The sequence below is a fragment of the Kogia breviceps genome, chromosome 1, assembly GCF_026419965.1.
Source record: "Kogia breviceps isolate mKogBre1 chromosome 1, mKogBre1 haplotype 1, whole genome shotgun sequence".
Classification (NCBI taxonomy): domain Eukaryota; kingdom Metazoa; phylum Chordata; class Mammalia; order Artiodactyla; family Physeteridae; genus Kogia; species Kogia breviceps.
The window spans coordinates 179,819,863-179,845,096 of NC_081310.1; the positions used below are offsets into that span (position 1 = coordinate 179,819,863).

At 36.4% G+C, this 25,234-nt stretch overlaps 1 protein-coding gene across 39 annotated transcripts in view; it reads right to left on the reverse strand.

Annotated features, from left to right (window-relative positions):
* The window catches only part of EPB41 (erythrocyte membrane protein band 4.1), a 203,213-nt gene that overhangs the window by 102,279 nt on the left and 75,700 nt on the right, over positions 1–25,234 (reverse strand). For 24 of the 39 annotated variants that reach the window (XM_067013403.1, XM_067013366.1, XM_067013397.1 and 21 more), the window contains 4 exons: positions 17,678–18,152; positions 14,331–14,543; positions 10,939–11,043; positions 3,918–3,960 (listed from right to left, as the gene is read on the reverse strand). In XM_067013403.1, the coding sequence (XP_066869504.1) occupies positions 3,918–3,960; positions 10,939–11,043; positions 14,331–14,543; positions 17,678–18,145 (829 nt within the window). In that variant the 5' untranslated portion in view covers positions 18,146–18,152. Of the gene's footprint in view, positions 1–3,917; positions 3,961–10,938; positions 11,044–14,330; positions 14,544–17,677; positions 18,153–22,098; positions 22,165–25,234 lie in introns of all 39 variants that reach the window. The other 15 variants (XM_067013420.1, XM_067013456.1, XM_067013432.1 and 12 more) reach the window with 2 other exon arrangements.

Sequence of the window (25,234 nt, forward strand, 5' to 3'; positions counted from 1 at the left end):
TGGGGTTTTTTTTAATTAATTAATTTATTTTTGGCTGCGTTGGGTCTTCATTGCTGTGCGCGGGCTTTCTCTACTTGCGGCAAGTGGGGGCTTCTCTTGTTGCAGAGCACAGGCTCTAGGTGCCCGGGCTTCAGTAGTTGTGGCACTCGGGCTCAGGAGTTGTGGCTCACAGGCTCTAGAGCTGTGGCACACAGGCTTAGTTGCTCCACGGCATGTGGAATATTCCTGAACCAGGGCTCAAACTCATGTCCCCTGCATTGGCAGGCAGATTCTTAACCACTGCACCATCAGGGAAGTCCTGGTGGGGATTTTTAAACTGTGGATCATGATCCATTGTGAAATCAGTTTAATGGGTCAAAATCAGCATTTTTAAAAATGAAATAGAATACAAGAGAAAAAGGTCAGAGGAGGAATTCCCTGGCAGTCCAGTGGTTAGGACTTGGCACTTTCACTGCCAGGGCCCAGTTTCAGTCCCTGGTGGGGAAACTAGGATCCTACAAGCCGCACAGTACAGCCAAAAAGAAAAGAAAAAGAAAAGAAAAAACTCAGAGGATATCACTGTGAAATTTTATTTTCAACTGAGATGAATTCCAAAATCATGTTTATAAGAAAAGCTAGTCACAAATGATTAACTGTTATATAATTCAATTTATATGATATTCAAAAAGGTAAAACAATATTTTTAGGTATATAGTCATACATTAGGTAATTTTTTAAAAACATTAAAAGATACAATGGAATCATTAACACAAAATTCAGGACAGTGGTACTTCTACAGGGGAAGGAGAGGAGGATACATTTAGAAGGGGCATATCCTGGGCTATAGAATTTCTTAAACACAGTTTGTGTTATTTTATATATCAGTATTTTTCAGAAGGTATAAGGATGTCTTGCTTTTGCTCTGTACTATTCCAGAAGGAGGTGGAAGTTGCTAGCCTGACTCAGCAGGGGAGATCTCTCTATTCAGAACCAAGGAAGTTAAACAAAGCTAAATATTAAGCTGGGAGAAGGGAGAGAGACTGATAAACCTTAGAAGAAGGTTCAAATGGATTGTTAGGTCTGAGGGAAATTTCAAAAGAATAGGCGAAGCAATACTATGTATTGTACATGGGTATGGATATATGAAGGAAAAATATTAAAAAATGGACTGAGTCACCTCAAATTCATGAAAATAGATTTCTACGGATAGGGAGAGAAGGGGATGGGACTAGGAGGAAAACAAAAGAGATAAACCTTACCTGTACTGTTCTATTTTAAATGTAAAAGTTAATACATGTTAATTCTAGGTGATGGGTACATGGGTATTTGTTATATTAGCCTCCATTCTTTTCTATATTTTTTGAAATATAGAAAAAATCTTGCTGGTGAATATCTATTACAAATTTAAACATTCATGCTTTTTATTCTACTTCTAGCAATTTACTACAGATACATCTAAGTGCACATATACATATATATTCAATACATGTTTACTGCAACCCAAAATATCCATCAGTAAGATTGGCTCTCTCTCTCTCTCTCTCTCTCTCTCTCTCTATATATATATATATATATAATGTATATATATATATATAATATATATATATAGTGCTACAACTTTATAATCATTTAAAAAATTTTTAACAAATGAAATAAATTGATATATGTTAATATAAAGAGTATACAAATTATGTTAAAGATTGCATATGTATATTAAATACATACAGAACATACATATTTATATTAAAGTATATTATATATAAAATATAATGTATGCATTAAATACATATTTATATTAAAATGTATGTCTGTATACACTCAGAACATCTCTGGACAGAACACAAGAAATTAGTTAAAGGAGAGGGGAAGAAGGAAGGTTTACCTTGTATTATATTCATTTGTATCTTTTAATTTTATACCTCATATTTATATCACCTATTTTAAAAATGACATAATACACAGAAAATACAATATATAACAATGTATGACATAATTGTATTTTTGAAAAGCAAAATTTATATATGCCTAGAAAAAATCTTACAGATCATACCAATTTAACAGTGATTATATCTGGAGGATAGGATTTACAGGCTTTTTACTTGCTTCATGATATATTTTCATAATGCTTAAATTTTTCACAATGGATATATATTACTTGTATGATGAAAACTATTTTTTTTAACTCAAGGGCTTTAAAAAATAATAAATTTATTTATTTTTAATTTTGGCTCTGGTGGGTCTTCATTGCTGTGCGCAGGCTTTCTCTAGTTGCGACGCATGGGCTTCTCATTGCAGTGGCTTCTCATTGCAGAGCATGGGTTCTAGGTGCATGGGCTTTAGTAGCTGCAGCACACGGGCTCAGCAGTTGTGGCTCGTGGACTCTAGAGTGCAGGCTCAGTAGTTGTGGCGCACAGGCTTAGTTGCTCCACAGCATGTGGGATCTTCCCGGACCAGGCTCGAACCCGTGTCCCCTGCATTGGCAGGCAGCTTCTTAACCACTGCACCACCAGGGAAGCCCGTGAAAACTATTTTTAAAAAACCCAAAATCTTTGCAATAGATAAATGTCAACCATCTCTTTGGCTCAATGAAATATTTACATTTTGATGTTAAAGTTTGTGTTACAGACACGGTTTTTCTTTCCCATGTTGAAGGAAGAGGTTTTATTATTTTGCAAATTTTTTTAAAATGACAAACACAGGTTATTTTTCTTAGCGAGAGTTTTTTTTTTCTTTTTTTTTCAATAGCCTGGAAGATAATCTACTTGATAGTCTTCTCCACTCATCATAAACTCTGTTTTAACTTTTCTTCCTAAAGAGTCTTCTTGTACAATCATTTATTCCTGAGTAATATTGAATATTAAAAGTATCTTCATCAAAAGGGGCTTGGAATCATGTTTTTTGTTGTCATGTCTCAAATATTCTGAATATTTTTTACTCTGACTTGCATTTTAAAACAAGATTTTATAGGCAGAGAGCAAATATGGAGAGTTGTCAGGCCAAAGTAGTATTTTGTTTCTCTATCTTAAGAAATATAAATAAATAGGGTCTAAAAGAAAACATTTCACCATAACAAAAGTGTTTTCTTTTAAGAAACAAATGAAAAATAAAACTTGTTTTCAGGTGATACAGTTAAAACCTACTAATCATGATGAATAACATCTATTGCAGTTCCTACAAGTTTCCTCAAAAATAAACTAAACTAAAAGGACATCTAGTCATAACTGGGGGGCCGGGGTAAAGTCTCTACCCTTTAGTCCATTGGGACTGAGGCTACAAAATGCTAATCTAGACTTTTTTCAACCTAGAAAAATCTATCCCAGGACACCAATCTGAGCAGGGTGTTCAGCAGTAATATATGCCAGAGGGCTTGGAGCTAAGAGAAAGCCACAATGACAGAAGGGTCACTGGCAAGGAATTTCTTCTATTCTTTTTTTTCCTTCCACAGTTCCTTACATACTTCGATTTGGAAGAAGACGGTTGAAAAGGGACAAAAAAGAACTATAGAGAAGAAAACATGGAGAAGGTTAGAACTCAATAGTCCAGAACAATTTAAATGGAACAGGATCAGGCAGCAAACTCCCAATTGTAAGCTACTACAGTTTCAATCACTACCATTTTGAGAACTGACTCCCATATCCTTTTCTCTTCTATTCTTTGTTTGTTTCCACCTTCTGTTTCTCTCAATCATTCCTATCTTCCCCCACTTTGCCTAGTTGTAAAAAAAAATCATCAAGATCTGACCTACATCTCAATAGTGTCTACCTCTGCTGTATCTTTCTATTATGGAATCTCTACCTTCCAAAGGAAGGCTTTATCTTAATTTCAAAGCCATCTGCCATAGTCAGAATTCTAAAGTGACTCACAGCCAGAAAAAGGTTGGAAATCCTCTGACCTACTAAAAAAAAGAAAGAGCTAGAAAAAGGGCTATATTCACTTACCACGAACCTGCTTTTTTATTTCTTTGGCAGAATCCAGCCATGTCTGTAAAAAGAAGAAAAGGCATTCACACAGAGCTCCAAAATACATAAACCACAGAGTACCAGAAGCAGGATTACTGACCATCTCCAGTAGTGTCTCCAGGTCAACCTACATTTCCAATATTTTTTGCATTAGTTTCACATAGCACAGTAATTTTGAACAGAGAAACAGGGAGCCAGACAGTTGGGTTTGAATCCTAGCTCTACTACTTCCTAAGTGAGTGACTTTAAGCATCTTTGTACTTCAGTTTCCTCATCTATTAGAGGAAATAAAATGAGATATTAGCAGTAGGGCCTATCTCAGAGTTATCGTGAAGATTAAAAGTTAATATACGTAAAGCTCTTAGTAAACAAGAAACGCTAAATAAGCACTTGCTATTTTTATTATTCTGTAAAGACAAATAGAGATCTATAATCAGGATTATTGATCTATAACCTAGATCTTATTTTTCCCTCCAACTCTGACCTCCAGTCTCATTCAAGTTTTCTATGTCAGCACAGCACCTGGTACATGGTTCATGCTCAGTTAATGTTTACTGAATGAATAACTATTTTGTTTTTCCTGACTACTCTTCCACACTAATTTCTCCCTTCACCATTCTCCAACCCCACTTAAAATCTGCACACCACAAGGGCAAGGTTCTTCAACCCATAGTGGACCATGCAAAACTAATGGCACTTAAAAAGAGCCTCACCATTAACATCTTTCATAGGCTCCTTGAGAAATGTTTAAAGACAGAAATTTCTAAATTGAATTGTCTAAAAGATTTTTATTGACATAAGACATGTACAGAAAAGTACATAAAACATATGTATAGATCAATAAATTATCGAAGTGAACATATAAGTATAACATTACCAGCACCCCAGGAGCCCCTTTCATGCCTGCTCCCAATCCCCCCACCCCATTCCCCCTTCCAAAATGTTTAGAATTGAATTTTAGTCATATTTAGAAAAGAAGAGTAAGGGGGGATTACTCCTCACCCTGTACCAACAAAGGCAAGGTTCAAGATGACCATCCCATTTGCCCTACCCAAGGAGTGGGCTTGAACACCACAATCTGACATTTGATTATATATTACACTAACCGTTAGATAAAGATAGTCACCACAACAGATAATAAGCAAATAGTGAGGATGAGTTCCCTTATCTCTCCCCTGCCCCTGCAATTAACACAGATGATTAAGAAATATATGTTTTTTAAAATATCACTTAATATAAAATTATTCTAAAGTATAAAAACTAAGTACATACTTGTTTAAGTCCTGTAAGAAAGGGCAGGGGGTAACCTGGGTGTTTCTCCTTCCTCTCTCATTTAGACTAAAGAACTTTAAGTTGTTATAGGTCCAAAGGCAAAAGAAGACTTTAAAAGTGCCAACTGATAAGTTTTGTGGAACCTCTGAGAACCTTGCAATCCAGAACTCTTAACAAAGACTACTTTCTACCACTGTGGAATGAACATTTCCCCTACAGAGTGAGGTGACTCCATATTTTCCCTATTTTTAAGAGAAATCTCCCAAAGTAGCCTGAAGCTGCCAAGTTTCTTACAGGGATTCCATGAGCCATTCTATGCGTCTAAGGCTAGAATTCCCACCAATCTGACATAGAGAGGGCAAATCCAGATTTGTGCCAATCACATGGGACTCCAAGGTATAAGGTACCTTATAGAACAAAGTATTTATTTCTTCAGTATCTAGATCTCCGAATCAAAATCAAAAAGTGTGTACAAGACAATAAAAAATCAGTGTGCATAACAATAGGTACTTTATGCTCAATTTAAATTATTCAATTCAGAGCATTTTATTTAGCCAACAAGTATTTAGGAATGCCTCCATGTGCTAGACACCAAAGTTACAAAAAAGGATTTAAAAATAGTGCTTGTCCTCAAGGAGCTGTCAGTCTAATGGAAGAGCTGAGTAGTGAACAATTTGTCTTTTCTTAGAGGCAGTTAGGAAATATTTCTCAAAAGAATGTTTTGGGGGAGAAAAAGGTAAAAAAAAAAAATATTGGGGAGATCTAATTTAGGGTTGAAGAACAAATAAGAGTTAGCCAGGCAAAAAAAAGAAGTGGAAGTAATTAGAAAGGCACAGGGTATATAAAGAGAACATGATACATCTGAGTTGCTGAATGTAGTTCAGCAAAGCTGGAGCACAGAAGTGAAGAGGAGAGATGTAAAATGAAAAAGAACAGTAAGGACCAAATCATAGAGGCCATAGTATTCCATGCTAAGAAACTTGGACTTCATCAAGTTACAGGCAAGGGAGAATCACTGAAGGATTTAAAATAAGAGTGACACAAATTTGAGGTAAACAGGGAGACCAGATAAGAAGCTGTTGTTGAGAAGGACAATAGTCAGGATTTGTGACTGAGTAAATAGGGTGGGCTGATGATGAGAAGTGGTAAAGTATAGTAGTAAACAAAAATTCCTAAGTTGCTGGCTTGGGCAACTGGGTAGATGTGGGTGGTACTATTCACTGAAACAGAAAATGTAGGAAAAGGAATAAATTTTCATGAAGAAGAAAAATATAGCAAAAAACTGAAAACAACCCAAATGTCCATCAACAATAGAATAAATAAATTATGGTATATTTATAGAGATACACGTTCAAGGTATCTTTGGAAATCCAAGTGGAATATTTCAGTAGATAGCTGGATAAGCAGGTCTGGCACTCAGAAGAGTGATTTAATCAGAGATATAAATTTGGGCACTTTCGCAATATAGGTGGCAAATGAAGCCATGAAAGTAGATAAAAATCACCCAGGGAACATATAATAGAGTTAAAAGAAAGAAACTAAAGATAAACCTTGGGGAACATTTACAGTTAAGGGATGAAGAGAGGATAAAGAGCTGAGAACTAAACTGAGAAGAAGTGACCAAGTGGTAGGAGGAAAACAGGAGAGACTGGTATCACAGAATCCAAAGGAATAGAACGTTTCAAGGATGGATAGGCAAGCTCATCAATGTTGCAAAATGGACAAGGAACATGAAGATGAAAAACTGTCAGATTTATCTTGGCAAGGGCAGTTCAACAGAGTGGTAAGAGAAGAAATCAAAATGTAGTGAGTTATACCAAGTGCTGGTGAGAATGTGGCACAGCTGGAACTCTTAGTGCTGGTGGGAGTGTGAACTGGTAGCACCACTTTGGAAAACTGATAGTATCTACTAAAGCTGAACATATATGTGTCATCCACAACCCAGCAATTCCACTTCTGGGAATTCAACAGAAATGAATACGACAAGATATGCACTAAAAGACATGTATGAGAATGTTCCCAGGAGCAGCATTCATAAAAGCCTCAAACTGTAAATAAACCAAATGTCTATCAACAGTAGAATGCATAAAGTGTGGAATAGTCAAACAATGAACTATCATACAGCAGCAAGAATGGATAAACTGCTACTCGCCACAACACGAATGAAACTCAAAAACATGATATTAAACAAAACAAAAGAAGCCAGACCTAAGAGCACATACTGTATGGTTTCACTTACGTAAAGTTTAAAAACAGGCAAAACTAATTGGCAGTGATAGATGTTAGGAAGACATCTGTTACTTTTGACAGAGCCTGAGGAAGGAGTACTGATTGTTAGGGGCTGGTGGTAGTGACTAGAAGGGGAAACAAAGTGAGATTCTGGAATCCTCCAGAAAAAAATCCTTGATTCATTCATAAATAACTTATTCCAAGCAGGAATAAAATCTAGGAAGCAACTATTGGGTTGGCCAAAAGTTCATTTTGTTTTTTCCATAAGATGGCTCTAGTAGCACTTAGTTCTCTTCAACTTTATTTGAAACAATTTTGTTAGATTATATGTGACAGCTGTCATATCAGAGTGCATTTAAAAAAAGACTTATCAAAATTGGTGAATTTTTGTGCAGACATTTTAATATTGAAAATAGAAGAAAAAAAGCAACATCTTTGGCATATTATGCTTTGTTATTTCAAGAAAGGTAAAAATGCAACTGAAACGCAAAAAAAGATTTGTGCAGTGTATGGAGAAGGTGCTGTGACTGACCAAATGTGTCAAAAGTAGTTTGCGAAGTTTCATGCTAGAGATTTCTTGCTGGACGATGCTCCATGGTCTGGTAGACCAGTTGAAGTTGATAGCGATCAAATGGAGACATTAACTGAGAACAATCAATGTTATACCACGAGGGAGACAGCTGACATACTCAAAATATTCAAATCAAGCATTGAAAATCATTTGCACCAGCTTGGTTATGTTAATCACTTTGATGTTTGGGTTCCACATAAGTTAAGCAAAAAAAACCCCTCTTAACCATATTTCCACATGCAATGCTCTACTTAAATGTAATGAAAACGTTCTGTTTTTAAAACAAATTGTGATGGGCAATGAAAAGTGGACACTGTACAATAATATGGAATGGAAGAGATCGTGGAGCAAGTGAAATGAACTACCACCAACTACACCAAAGGCCAGTCTTCACCTGAAGAAGGGGATGTTGTGTATATGGCGGAATTGGAAGGGAGTCCTCTATTATGAGCTCCTACCGGAAAACCAAACAATTAATTCCAACAAGTACTGCTCCCAATTAGACCAACTGAAAGCAGCACTCGACAAAAAGCATCCAGAATTAGTCAACAGAAAATGCATAATCTTCCATCAGGATAATGCAAGACGGCATGTCTCTTTGATGACCAGGCAAAAACTGTTACAGCTTGGCTGGGAAGTTCTGATTCATCCACCATATTCACCAGACATTGCACGTTCGGATTTCCATTTATTTAGGTCTTTACAAAATTCTCTTAGTGGAAAAAATTTCAATTCCCTGGAAGACTATAAAAGGCACCTGGAACAGTTCTTCACTCAAAAAGATAAAAGGTTTTGGGGGACTTCCCTGGTAGCACAGTGGTTAAGAATCCGCCTACCAATGCAGGGGACAGGGGTTCAAGCCCTGGTCCAGGAAGATCCCACGTGCTGTGGAGCAGCTAAGCCCGTGAGCCACAACTATTGAGCCTGTGCTCTAGAGCCCACGAACTGCAACTACTGAGCCCATGTGCTGCAACCACTGAAGCCTGCACGCCTAGAGCCTGTGCTCTGCAAAAAGAGAAGCTACCACAATGAGAGGCCTGCACACCACAACAGAGTAGCCCAAGCTCTCAGCAACTAGAGAAAACCTGCGTGCAGCAGTGAAGACCCAATGCTGCCAAAAAATTAAATAAATGAATAAATAAATAATTTTTTAAAAAAGATGCATCACTGTGAATCTCAGAACACTAAAGAAAGGTAGAAAGAAAGAGAGAAAAAGAAGAGAAGGAGGGAGGGAGGGAGGGAGGGAAAGGAAGGAGGGTAAAAGATTCTACTAGCCTAATTCTACATAGGGCAAGAGAGAGGGGAGATCATACAAAGCATCACAAATCAGAATGGCTTTGACCTTCTCAACAGCCAACATTAAAAGCTAGAAGACAATGGAGCAATGCCTTCAAAATTAGGAAGGCAAATAATTTCAAGCCTAAAATTCTATACCCAACCAAACACGACAGTACAATAAAGACATTTTCAGACATGTAATGTCTCAAAAAGATTACATCCCATATGTAATTTCTCAGAAGGAGTGCTCTATCAAATGCAAGGAAATGCTAAGATAAAGGGGAAACAAGAGAAACATCACAGGAGAGAAGTACAACAAATCCCCAGGATAATGGTGATGGGAAATACCTGGGTCAACTATATACAAGACAGAGAGAGCAACTCATCCAGACTGGAGAAGTATGACTCAAAGAGATAGCATATTGAAGAAGAACTGTCACCATCACAATGGCTTTTGCTACTTTATTGTCCCTTTAACCTGACAATGCTAAGGAAGTCTTCTCCAAACTCATTTTTGTACAGGATTTACTTGGGCCATGTGCAAATTAAGTTCCTGCTTTCCTTTCTATGTTCTACTTCCTGAATCAGCTAAAGACCTTCATTTTAACCCAAAGGAAAACTCTGCTTTGACCTATTTCCAAGAGCTGAAAGTTAGCCATGATGAATTTAGAAGCAGAAAACATAGAACAGCCCATTACCCCAACCATATCCTGTAAGAACCTGGCCCATCAGACCTGCCAGATGCCCCAAATATGATAAGCCCTATGTTTCCCAGGATTCACTTGTCCACTGACTTCCCCAGAAGGGGTTCTTACAAACAATCAGAGAAGTTGAAACCAGATTATGATTCAGAGACATCAACTTTTTTTCCCAGAAATATTTTATCTAAGGGGGACAATAAAGCCCTTTTTTACACAGCCAGATTTGTTGTTTGTTGTACAATCAAATTCAGCTTTTATATTGGGCAGTTTTTACATCACTTTACACAGAAATATATCAATGAATATAAATAAAGCAATTTAATATTTTCTCATTAAAAAATAAATAGGATAGTGAAAACTACTATAAGGAAATAAAACTTGCTGATAGGATAGAGTATGGATGACACCAACAATGGCAAAAAGTTTTCAATGCAACTAGAAGGTTTTGTACCAATGTGAGCACTGGAAGCTCAACTGCAAGATGAAAGAATTTCCTCTGCTGAATGCCTTTAGAGGAGCCAGCTCCCAGCAATTTAAGTATACTTGGTTCATATAAAAATTATAACAGTTACATTGAACAAGTAGGTACTGGTACTCAGTGACTTCATTTATATGCCAAATTCAAGTATTCTCAAATATTCTAACATAAACCTGAGTGGGGTACACACACACAATATAAAAACATTCAATTTTATCTCACTGAGCTTGTATAACATAAAATACTTTTCAGAGTATTTTCCTCGATTCATGGGAGAACTTTCTAACTCACAGCTGCAGAAAGTTTTTCACTGTAGTATTAGAGGTACTGTTTTTTTTAATTACCTTCAATCTTTCCTTACTACGTACGCTGTATCTTGGAGAGGCAGGAATAAATACATTCTTAACAACAGTAAATGAATTAAAACAATTTTGGGGGGTCAGTTTCTTATATTACAAGCAGTCTTCTCACCTTAGAGGTTGCATTATCCCAAATGGCTAGACCAAAGTAGTCTTCTTCCAAAAGATTGAGGTGTTCACATACTCGTTTAAGTAAATCTTGTCCCTTAGCATGTTTCTGCAAAGATACACATACTTTAGTTGAGATTTCCTCTTATTCCTGCATTTATCACAAAATAACATAAAATGTCACTTTCCAATTTTCTCTTTTATCCTTGGTTACTAACACTTTCAGAGGGCTGCACAGTGCAAGTAGAACAAAGTGAGTAACAAAAATCCTGTTTCTTAATTTGTCAGTTTAAATATGCAACACATTTATAGTTGCTTGGAAATGCTGCTACAATTCAAAGCAAAATTCCATCAAGCATCTCCCACCTCCATCCTAAACATTACATTCGTTATTTTTGGTGTATTTCCTGAAGCCTGCTATGGGTCGCTGTCAGTCAGCATGAGCACCTGACTTAACTGAATCAGTCAGCTGTCGACACTGACAATTAACAGTGGCTATGGAAATCATTAGACTCTCTATCATTCCCAGACCAAATGTCCCAAGACAGTGAGCTATGTCTCAACTCCCTGCAATCTCTTTCAGAAAAATGCATAAAGTATAAGATTTTAAATATCCTCCAGACATTACCCATTGCAGTGGCTCTTACAGTTGTGCTACAAATCATTTCTTAATGTTTCTTTACCCAGAAAATCAAACCATTACCAATTTGGGGTACTTGTATTCCTGTTTATAGGGAGGAAATGCCATAACTTAGGGACTGAGATTTAGAGTGAAAAAGTCCCTACTTTTTCATTTACTAGCTAAACAACCTGAGTCAATTTCTGAACATTAGCTTTCTCATCTGCAAAGTGACAAGAATATGTATACCTGTCCTACCTAACTACTGGAATTGTTGAAAAAAATTAAACATGCTGGACTTCCCTGGTGGCACAGTGGTTAAGAATCCACCTGCCAATGCAGGGGACACGGGTTTGAGCCCTGGTCTGGGAAGATCACACATGCTGCGAAGCAACTAAGCCCACGAGCCACAACTACTGAGCCTGCACCCCACAACTACTGAAGCCCGCACACTTAGAACCCATGCTCCGTAACAAGAGAAGGTGCGGCAATGAGAAGCCTGCGCACTGCAATGAAAATAGCCCCTGCTCGCTGCAACTAGAGAAACCCTGCGCGCAGCAATGAAGACCCAACGCAGCCAAAAATAAATAAATAAATTTATTTTTTTTAAAAAAAAATAATAATTTTTTTAAATAATAAAAAAAAATAAACTTGCTAATGTCTTCTGAGAAATACATTTTTTAAAACTTCCAAAAAATTAGAAATCATTTTTTGGCACATATACATGACATGTCCTTCTCTCAATGAGCTGAGCTATTTTTAATGACTATTAGTAATTCACATAGATGTTAATTCATTTTTAGACTTATCCCATCTATATTATATCATTTTCTTCATTTTCTCCTTTCTATGTTTTCACTCTATATGACAGAGATGATTAGGGAATTCTTCACATACAGGTCCCTATTCCCTTATTTATAATTCCAAAATTCAGTTCTAAAAAGTAGAAGGTTGGGCTTGTTTATTTTGTTTTTGTTCAAAGCTCATGTGAAGGCAAATTCTGACCTGAACTGTTATGGGCTATTTTTTATATTTATTTATCCAACTTAGAGTGAATCTTCATATATTTTACCATAGAAATAATGTGTTTGATAATGTACCTACTGCTACCACTCTGCTGGGAATATTATGAAATTTGCAGAATATGTACTTGTTGCTTTTCTAAAACCCAAAATATTCTGAATTCTATATATTTATTTATTTTGGGCTGTGTTGGGTCTTCGTTTCTGTGCGTGGGCTTTCTCTAGTTGCAGCGAGCGGGGGGCCACTCTTCATCGCGGTTCGCGGGCCTCTCACTGTCGCGGCCTCTCCCGTTGCGGGGCACAGGCTCCAGACACGCAAGCTCAGTAGTTGTGACACACGGGCCTAGCCGCTCCACGGCATGTGGGATCTTCCCAGACGAGGGCTCGAACCCAAGTCCCCTGCATTGGCAGGCAGATTCTTAACCACTGCGCCACCAGGGAAGCCCTATTCTGAATTGTAAAACCCTAAATATTCTGAATTCTGAAACACATCTGCCCCCAAATGTTTCAGATATAAGGGAACCATATCTGGATTTTGGTCTGAATGGGAAGAATGAGTGTGGAATAGCTTTCCCCATCTCTAGACTAGCTAGTGGTGAGAAGCAGAAAGAGCAGACCCTAGGTCTTCTCCAGGTACCAGGTGTAGTAACTATTTTAAAAATGCAACAGTGCATTTTTCTTGATTTCTCTTTCAAAACTTGGAGAGGGAATTCCTATTAATAAATACAATATAATATTTTAGACTACTTATTTGTGTTTTGATATATTTGCATATAAATAATTCAATTTCAAAATAATTTTTTACACACCTAAGATATAAGCATATGTGAATTATATGTTTTATCAAAAGGCTAATATTAGGGCTTCCCTGATGGCACAGTGGTTGAGAGTCCGCCTGCCGATGTGGGGTACATGGGTTCGTGCCCCGGTCCGGGAAGATCCCACATGCCGCGGAGCGGCTGGGCCCGTGAGCCATGGCCACTGAGCCTGTGCGTCCGGAGCCTGTGCTCCTCAACGGGAGGGGTCACAACAGTGAGAGGCCCGCGTACCACAAAAAAAAAAAAGCCTAATATTAGTAATAATCACAATTGCTTTTTATCAAGTATATCATAATTGACAACTACTGCTCTAGTTTAAAAAATAGCTGATACATCTTTAAGGACTTATAACTTGTCTTGAAGAAGCAAAAGAATAACCGAAACAACTCTGACATTTTTATTCAATCTTGATTCAATTATTTATTCTTTCTGGAAATAGAGAATTTTAATAAATGGGATTACTTGATTTAAGTTTTTTATATCCTATCTCATGGAGCTAAAGAAAGACATTAAATAAAACTCATTAAGGTTTAGATCTGGGAGTGCAGAAATGAACAGATAGTAATTTTTTCTTTTTTTTGATAAATACAATTATGGGGACTGCTAGACCTAGAAATTGAGGCTATCCTGGGAAATCTAGTCATGGAAGATCACTCTATAAATAACAAGCCAATATTTTTTCTTAAACAAAATTATTTTGGATTATGAAAGTAACACATGCTCAATTCACAAGATTTGGCAGATATAGAAAAAACTGGAGAAGAAAATAAGACTCACTCATAATCCTTCCACACCTCCACCTCCAGAAAATCACTATTAACATTTCAGTCCATAGAAATATTCATTATACTGGGTCTTAGGCCATGGCACCACTTACCCAACCCTACATGAAACAATTTGTAGGAGTTCTAACTACTTGAGATTGAAATGCGCTCACCTCCACAACACATTCATAAACTGTGTCATCCAACAAAGAAACCTTGCAATGCATGTTTCTGTGTCTTCTGATCAATTTCTGGGAAGCTTTTAATTCTCTTTCTGCTATTGATTCAGGACTGTCTTCTTTTACTTCTATTTTAGAGCAGTCTTCAAGTCCTCCTCCTTCCTCAGTCTGAAAATCAGGATCTTCTCTGTGTTCTTCCTGAGCAGGCTACATACCCATGACATCACCAAGTCAGTAACAAAGACATTTCACAAAATATGACGTATACACGTTTGCCTATAATATTGCTACCAATAAAAGCACTAACTGAAGAAGAAAAACTGTTAAATACAAGTGATATTAAGATTATTTTTCTGTAAAAGATATTATGATCTCCCAAAAGATCTACGGACACTGCTATTCTCAAAACTTTATGATATGATAGAAGGTAAAATCCCATCTTTCAAATCAATAAATGAAGGTTTCAGGTATACCAGAGGACAGCAATCTGTTGCTCTCAGCACTATATTTTCTCCCTGACTATGCCATTGCCTATTATTAAAACCTACTAAAACTTAAACATCTTTGCCCCATACTCCTCAATTTTAGTGAGGTAGCCTTATGAATTGCAAAACGAGTTGTGATTTGTCATGTAGTCTAAATTTTATGAATGGGGAATTCCCTGGTGGTCCAGTGGTTAAGACTCCAGGCTCTCACTGCCAAGGGCCCAGGTTCAGTACCTGGTCGGGGAACTAAGATCCCACAGGCCTCGAGGTGCGGCCCAAAAACAAAAAAAAACAAAACAACCCATAAATTTTTTTGAATGGCTAAGAGGGGTTCTTGGGACCATTTCAGAGCATAAGGCAACATATGTATAGTAGGCTAACAACTGTAAATACTAATTAACTCATTTTTACCAGGTATCAACTGTGATAAATGCAAAGAAGATTCAAAGAAGCAAGAGACAGATTGAAATCTGGATCTCCTAGGGCAATCATTAAGTCATCCCAAAGTAATACAGCTAAGTGAGACAACATTTTGGCATACACTTACTTTCGTCACAATAAAATTGCTGAAAGGTTCTTAACTAAACCTCACTAATTCTTTTCTTTCAAAAAAATACATAGTTGACATTTAGGAAAAAGGATTTAATTATTTGGCTCCTGCTCCTCCTGCATTAGATGTTGGAGGTGGTCTACAAGTCTCCTTCCCCTCCTTCATGACCCTCTTAAATGCTACCTCTTCATTAAGGCCTTCACTGGACATCCTATCTGGCCTATCCCCACTCTCCTAGTATTCTTCATGTTAGTACCCTGTTTATTGCCTTCATAACATTTATTACAATAAATAATTAATTTGTATTTACTACTTTTTTTGTCTCTTCCATTAGACTATAAAGTTATCAAGAGTAGGAATCATGTTTGTTCAATAATAATATTTAATAATAATAATGAGAATAATAACCATTTCTATAGAAATTACAATGGGTCATTTACTGTTCTAAAAGCATTACTTACATGAACTCATTTAACCCTATGGGGAGGGTACTATTATTATCCCCCCTTGACAAATAAGAAACTGAGGCCAGAGAAGTTAATTTGCTTAGGATCATACAGTCAGTAAGTCACATACCACTTTGACTCCAGAATTCATGATCTTAAACCTCTGTGCCATATTATAGTTTTTATTTACCAATGTATGTCCAGCTTAGGGCCTGGCACACACAGCAGGTTTTCAGTAAATTTGTTGAGTAAATAAATAAGTATTAAAAAATGACACATGGCTTCCAAAAAATCCAAGGTACCCTAGATGAAGGGTGGTGTAGTCCTACAATGCAAACTCACTTTTGAAAAATCCGGTATAGAAAAGGACCACTCAAATGAAATTCTACGATGAAATCAATGAATGAGATTTTAGTTAAATCTAAAATTAACTTTGTCATCTGTTTCAACTTCAGTACAAATGCTATGATCTTTAGACAAAACAGACTAGCCCTGATTCAAATGCTAATTAAAACAAGATATGGATTTTTTCCATACATAAAGCAAAGGAGAAAAAAAGCAATTAAGAACCTCTTGAAAGTACCAGGCTTCCTGAAAGATAATGTAATTTAACTCTTTTGGTACTCCTAAAATTAAATTAAATTAATGACATTAAGATATGTAGCTTCTCTGCCTTTACTGTTCATGTTTATTAACTAAGTAATAATAACTAACACTTATTGAGTGCTTATAATATATCAGGCAATGTCTTAAGAGCTTTACATGTTTATCTCTTTTAATCCTCATAATGGCCAAATAAGGTGAACATTATTATCCTCATTGTACAGAGGAGAAAATTGATAAAGCAAAAGTGTCACTTCTCTACACCTGAACCCTCTAGTCTGATTCCATAGCCTACATTCTTAACTATTATACTATAAATAAAATTTTGTTTTCAACCTTGTTTCACTATAGCAAGTACACAATAACAACTTTATCCTAAACTTTACTCTTAGCACTTTTGATGTATAAGTAATCATTCTAGAAATACATATTTTTTAAGTCTAATGAAACTGTATAGCCCAAACCTGAGACCTATAATAGAAACATATAGGACTTACATCTTTTACAATGCAGATAATGCCCACATGCTTCAGAAAAAAAATGACTTTGAAAATAACTCTTAATTTGTAGTTCAGTAGGCCTGAAAATAAATGGGATTCCTAGAAAATAGTTTGAGTTACAGTACTAATATTTTCTCATGATTTTTGGACAGATGACCAAATTCACAACTCATATTTAGTTTATACTATGACACAAATTAAGGCTCCACCCAACTACTATATATTACAAGGGTGATATAAAGAGCTAACTTTCCTCATCTATATCCTACACTCTGTGGGAATATGACCTAGTTGGAGAAAATGCCAAAGATAAGGCAGACATGGTTCAAACTTATCACACACCTCTGGGTGGTCTGAATCTATCTCATGACTTTCATAAAGACTTCCATAAAAGGACCATGTTTGCTGATAAATTACCCCATTTCTAATAATTCCACCAAAATAAAACTCTAAACCACTTTCTTCCCGCCCCCCACCCCATTAAAAATCCTGAACTTTTTGCATTATAATAGCAAAATGTAAACTCGTTTGATACATTTCTTTTCTTTCATTTTCTTTTCTTGGATTTATGCAGTATAAGTATCTTTCTAAAAATCAAGTTACCATTGACTACATGAATTTCTTTAGAGCAGAAACTCCGAAGCATCATGTTACTTATTACTAACAACTGGCTAGTAAGAAATAAAACCAAATGTTCTTAAATGAAAAGTAAAGTGTATAACCTCCCTTCACCTCCCACACATTCGTACACCCTTACCTGTGTTTCTGCACTGCTTAATGAATGAAGATCCAAGGATGGGTCAGTTTTCAGCTCAGGCTCAGGAGCTGCAATCGGGGCCTTTAAAATGATCTCTTCATCAAGACTGGCTCCAAGTTCTATCTCTTTATGACCTTCACCTTTCTCTTTCACTGACTCTACTTCTTTGCCTTCCTCCTCAGAGACCTGAGACTTAGGCCTTTTGAGAAATGAGGAGAACAGCCGTGACAGGCCCCTGTTTTCTGATGTCCGCTCCTTGTTCTTGGTCAAATCTTCATGTGTTGGAGTGTCTCCATTAGATGTTTTCAGCTTCTGCTCACACTGATTATCTCCCTCGGCTGCTGGTTGAGAAGCCTCTTCCAGCTGAGCTTCCTGTTGACCCGAGTTTGTGGCTCCCTCACCCTCTTCCTTCTGTTGTTGCTGCTGTGGATTTTCAGCCTCAGCCACTAAACTCTTCTCTGTTGTCATGACGTTGCTATTAAAAAGAAGATGGAAAAGGGGAGCTCTTAGAAGAAAAACATTACTGAAGGCAAAACCCTCACTTGGGTCAAATGTGCCAGAATTAATATTTTTAGGTATTTAATCACCAACAGACAGTACTCCAGTCCATTAAACATAAGACTTTCCATTAAAGCACAAAAATATCTTACCTATACATCCTGGATAAATTATTAATGCCTTGACTTGCTAAAGTTAATGACTTAGAGAAATTAGCTTAAAATAGTATCCTCTGAAGCCACCTTAGTAAAATGTATCATATTTTAAATTCAAAGTTCAGAACTGGACATAGCAAATACATTTTTATTCTTTCTAAAAAAAAAAAGATGTTATTTATACACTGTCCTTTGAGGGTATCAGTCTTCAGGTGCTGGATTTGCAGGAATTATATGCAAAAGTCTCTATACCCCAAGAGATAATGGGATTAAAAGGTTCCCCAACTCTTTATTATTCTTTTTCTTTATATTTCTCAGAATGCATAGACTTCATATTAAGAACAGAAATGTAGAATTCTGTTCATTTGTTATCAGACTTGACAACAGCAATGACAAGTATACAGTTAAAATAATCACAAGAGAATTCCTTAGGTTTTCGTGTTACAACAGTAAATTACAGCCTCTTGCAGAAGAATACGACTTTAAGTTCTTTAAGACCTTGCTTCCTTCTGACAAATATGATTTTGAATGCTCATCATTTTTAAGAGTAGCAGTGAACTATTACAACAGAGGAAACTAGAGAAATAATAGAGAAAAAGAAACAAAATAGAGAAGAAAAATTTAGAAAGCAAATGTTGATTCAAGTATAAGAGAGGAAAAGGCAGGCTGTAGACCTCACATATTTCAAACCTGTTGGTTTCTAGCCTCCTGATCTCAAAAATCCCAGTATTATTAGTTAAGCCACATAATAATGCCAAAGAGCAATGTCACACCTAGTTTACTAAAGGATAACCATCACACAAGGGAACGTTTGAGCAATTTGACTACTGATGGCCTTACACTTTGATTCACTGCTATACCTAAAAGTACTCCACTCAAAAAGCAGCATTTACATTGTCTCTGCTTCTGTTCCATACTATTTAGATGAAGTAATTTCATTTGGATGTTAACAATCCGAATTAATGAACCATATTTAGCTCATTCTCTCCTCAGGCCCTTTACACTTGCTGTTCTCTCTGCCTATGATGTTCTTCTCCTAGATATTTGAAAGATGGTCCTCTCCTCATTACTGCCTCTGCTCAGACATCACCTCTTTAGAAAGCCCTCCCATACACACCCTATCTAAAATAATGGCCCTTACTCCTCCAGATGGCCTCAGAGCACCTACTGTACTTATTATTATTTACGAATATGTTAACTTATTTGTTTACTGGTTTACTGTCTTCCATTCCCCCAGCTAAAATGTAAGTTCCATGAGGACAGAATGGTCCCTGGCACATTATACGTATTAATAAAAGTCTGTTGAATAAATTAATTTCAATTGAATATACCTGACAAATAAAAACTGCAAAGGTGTTCTCTAAATTATTCGAGTAAATTTACTTCAAATGCATAGGTCCTATGCTAGGTGCCTGGGATACAACAGTAAACAAAACAAAACAAATAAGATCTATGTCATCATGGAGTTTATATTCTTGATTCAACTTTAACCAGTATAATGAAAGAAAATTTAAGAGAACTCTTATTTACAATATGAGTGAAATCTAAATAATTGTGTGTAAATGGAACAAAACAGTGAAAACAACGGAAGGAAGCTAATGGTACTGAGAGCTATTTCTGTGTCAGGCCCCTGGTAAGGGATATTATCTACATTATTTAAATTAAGCCTTTCAACAACCCTGAAAGGGAAAGAGGAATTGCTTAACCTCATAGTTGAGGAAACTGAAACTCAGAAAGTAATTGGCCCAAGGTCACACTGCTAGTAGGTGACAAACCACTATAAGTGGTATTGAAATAAATAAAGGTATATTAATAAAAGGAAAAGCCTTTATGTGAGCTCTTACTGCTTATCTACTTAAATTATTTTATTTTGAGCATTAAAAATATTTTAAGCAATAAAAATATTTACAAAAGCATATTTTCTAGTCTCATCTATTAAGTCATCAAAATTATTCTGTGCTAATAAAATATACAATTCAGTCTTCATAACATCACTTAAACATTTACCAACCAATACACATTCTGAATTTGCTACCCTTGAGTGAGGTACACTTGTACTTAAAAGAAATAAGCTTGTTTTCAATTCCTCCTTATATTAGGAGTAGGCAATTGATTTTTCCAAAATTATTTTTCTTTAATCTCTAAGTAATCAAACTTGACCCAGAAAGAAAACTTGGATATCAAACCACCAGCTATTCTAAAAAAGTAATGATTTGATTTGAGAGCACCAATTTACTTCATACTTCCTTTGCAAAAATAAACAGAAGACAGGCTGAGAATTGAGCACTATTTTCCATGGATTTCGGATGACTTTATCATTCACCTTACTGAAAAGACACAGAAACCACTTCTATATTAAAATTTTCCTATACAACAGACTTTACAACAAGGTCTCATAAAGTTCCATAAAAAAATTACAAATCATTTGGGAACATTTTAGCAGATATGAAAATCACTCAAACCTCACTTCTAACAATCTTATACTTGTATCTTTCAGTAAGTAAAGAGTATTTTTCTTGTGTTTTCAATATTTTCTTATCATTAAAAAAAGAAAAAAGATCTTTTAAGGATATTCCTATAATTGCTTTCACATGAAAGGGTGTCATCTCTAAGAAAGTAGCTGAATGAGTACTCAGTTGTTTAAAAAAACACACACACACAGATGGTAACAATCTGTATGCTATATGAATGCTTGTTAAATTTTAACATGCATTGAATCACCCAGTAATCTTGTTAAAATATAGATTCTTATTCAGCAGGTCTGGAATGGGGCCTGAGACTCTGCATTTCTAACAAGCTCCCAGGATGTTGCCACTGCTGCCGGCCCACTGACCACACTTTGAGTAGCAAGGCAGAGAAAAACATTATTTCTTTGGAAACATACTCAAAATGCCTGAGAAACAAAGATGGCAAAAAGCTACTTTCAGAAAGTGGAATATGAACAGTGAGAAATACTTGACACACTAAATGCTCAACAAATGCTTGCTGAATTAATGAATGAAGCATGGGCTTCCCTGGTGGCTCAGTGGTTAAGAATCCACCTGCCAATTTAGGGGACACGGGTATGAGCCCTGGTCTGGGAAGATCCCACGTGCTGCGGAGCAACTAAGCCCATGGGCCACAACTACTGAGCCTGCGCTCTAGAGCCCAAGAACCACAACTACTGAGCCTGCGTGCCACAGCTACTGAGGCCCGTGCACCTAGATCCCATGCTCCGCAACAAGAGAAGCCACTGCAGTGAGAAGCCCACGCACTGCAACAAAGAGTAGCCCCCGCTCACCACAACTAGAGAAAGCCCGCGCACAGCAACAAAGACCCAACACAGCCCAAAATTTTTTTAATAACAATAAATAAAATAAATTTTTTAAAAATGAATGAAGCAAAGAATGCAACATATTATTAAATGTGGAAGCTGACGATTAACATTTTTTTAGAACTCGTTTGGTGCTTAATCAAAAGTTAATTCAAATTTTTAACCACAGATCTGTGGCAATTTCAAGTTGTCTATGCAGCCGTGACACTTGCCTAGAGTCAGTTTCTGTGTATCTCTATTGATATGTTCTCTTTGCCACATTTAGGAAGGAATGATCCAGTCATATGAATTAAGAATTAAAGAATAACATCTATCAGTGCAAAACCAATACATTTTGCCACATACCTGGACATATGTAAATAACTAGCTGAATACAAATGAAAAAGAGATGAGAACACAATATAAGGAACAAGCAGAAGGGCAAACGAATTCTCTTAGAACATATAGAAACCAACCTCAGGTAATATCATAAATGCAAGAAAACAACCAGGAAATGAGACAATGCAGATTCAGCAGAGATGCTACAATTCAGTCTATGCAAGGAAAAACAGATAAAAATGAATTATTAAGGGCAGTTTTCACGTATGTCCTTTCCAGCCATGCACACATGGGTAGCAATGCACACATGGGTAGCAATGCATTTAGTAAGAGCCACAAGAGCAAAAGGAGGTGGGGTGGATGGGGGATATAAAAAAATGAAACGATAAATCAGGCAAGTATCTCCAGTTAACTGAGACTGATCAGAAATAAACAAAAAATAAATAGCAAAAAGAAAAAAATCCTATGGGCCATTTACTAAAAGCTCAAATAAACTCATCCTGACAAATCTGTTACACATGCAGCCAAGTTCTCCACCTTACAAAAGATAGGATGGGTAACCAGAAAAAAAGGCACAAAAAAGTCAAGCAGCAAAGACAGGATAAATGCTCTACAAACAGGCCCTTCCTTTGTAAATGATACTATTTTTCATTCTGGATCCAACATCCAAAAGGAGGTATCTATTTACTTAATGTCAGAAAGAGGTCTTCTGATTTAAAAAAAAAAAAAAAATCAGCACAGCCATGAAGACAGTGATGAGTTCCCATTCCATCTCAATCCTAATCCTCCAAACCCTAGGAATTATACCCCATCTGGTATCAAAGATACACTTGTTTTAACAGTGTACATCTGTTGACTTCAGGCAAATCAGAGCTTTAAAAACCTGATACTGAGCAGATTGCAAGGGCCAGATGATATCTTTCAACTTTTTTGTATCTCTTTCTAACATTAGTATGGTCAGTGCTCCACTAATGTTTAAGTGGAAAACTTGGTAAAAAAAAAAAAAAAATCACTACAGTTTGGCACCACTAAGAAAATTTCCCTTACAATCACCATTTAGGGATAAAATTTAATTATTGGTAATACTCCTCAAATTAGCTCACTGAACATCTATCAGTGTTTGCTGGGTGCTAATCATGTATAAGGTTTTGGCTCAACTATTTGAGAGGGACCCAAAAAGGATAATATACAATTCTTAAGGAGATAAGACATATATACAAATCACTAAAACACAAGGCAGTACCTGGTGCTTAATCAGACAAGGCCTCATGAGTGGAACCAATTAAACGCTAGAGAAGTACAAAGTAAGTACTTTCAACTAGAGTGATCACAAAAGGCCATGTGGAAAGGGCACTTTTTAAGTTATGCTTTGAAGGATGAGTATAAGATGTCAATACAAAACAACCTAAAGTGCAAAGGACAAATGAAATTCCAGATAAGGGACTGAACTGGCATTAGTACAATACTGGAGCTATTCAAGAATTAGCAAGTAGTCCAGACTGGGTGATATAGGGCTACAAAAGGGAAGTAGAAGGAAATAAGGTTAGATTAGTTGCCATTTAAAATTAATTCTAACTGAAATAATAATAATAGTAGCTACTTTTATTGAGTACCTACTAAACACCATACATTATTCTACACACTTTACCATGTTATCTTAGAACCATTCTATAAGGCAAGCATTTTCATTTCCCAGATAAATATCAATAAACACGTTCTGAGAGGTTAAAAATTTTGCCTCAGATCATAGAAGTAAGCCCATGTTTTAATGAAACTATTAATATACTACAAGCTGGTGATTCTATTGTAAATTCCCAGTATAGTGTCTGTCTTTCCAATCTTGGTATTTCTACCCCACTGTTCTCTGCTAAAGAAAACCCTATCTGGAACCCTCCTACACTGTTGGTGGGAATGTAAATTGGTGCAGCCACTATGGAAAACAGTATAGATGTTCCTTAAAAAACTAAAAATAGAGCTACCATATGATCCAGCAATTCCACTCCTGGGCATCTATCCAGAAAAGACAAAAACTCTAATTTGAAAAGATACATGTACCCTAATGTTCATAGCAGCACTATTTACAACAGCCAAGACATGGAAACAACACAAGTGCCCATCAACAGACGATTGGTTTAAGACGATGTGGTATAAATATACAATGGACTATTACTCAGCCATTCAAAGAATGAAATATTGCAGCAACATGGATAGCCCTAGAGAATACCATACTAAGGGAAGTAAGTCAGACAGAGAAAGACAAATATTATATCACTTATATGTGGAATCTAAAAAATAATACAAATAAGCCTATATACAAAACAGAAACAGACCCACGGACAAAGAAAACAAACGTATGGTTACCAAAGGGGGAAAAGGGGAGTGAGGGAGGGAAAAATTAGGAGTACTGGATTAACAGATACAAACTACTATACAAAAAAATAGATATGCAAGAAGGATTTACTGTAGTATATTCAATATCTTTTAATAATCTATAATGGAAAATAAGCTGAAGAAAAAAAATATATATAACTGAATCACTTTGCTGTACACCTGAAACTAACACAATATTGTAAATTAACTACACTTCAAAAAGGAGGAGAGGGAGGGGGAGAGGAAACTCCTATCTGTTAAGAATTTATGGACAGGCTTTCAATCTGGCCAAGACCAATTCTATTCCCACGAATTTCAAGTCCCCAATTCATGTACATATTTCTCTTCCCATGGAGTGTATGTGAAGATGGAATGGGGAGACAGGGAAAGACAGGCAAAGAAAACAGATTATGAAAGGACTTGAATATCATGCTGAATAGTTCAGACTTTATCCTGAAGGCAGTGAAGAACCACTGAAGGCTTTTAAACAGGGAAGTGGGTAAACAAAGTGAAGGCAGGACAGACTAGAAGCAGAGAGAAACTCAACAAATGACTGGGTAAATTCAGGTTATCAGTGAATAAATTCACAATGGGAATCCCTAGGGAAGCTGAAACCAATACTGGGCAGAGAAACTTGAAAAGCCTTGCAACCAAGGTTTAAGAGCTACTGTTGCCCTTAGTTTCTCTAGCTTATTCTCATTAGCATGTTTCTCAATAACACAGTCAATTTCATGTCTGAGTCCGAAGGTATTTTTATAACATACTTCCTTGACCCACTCTGATAAATGGCTTAGTAAAAGAGGTCTAGCAATAGAACCAAAGTAGAAAAGAGAAGGAAAGAGAGATGGATATCTCACAGGCATCTCAATACATGTTCAGAATTAAACTCTTGATTCTCTTCTT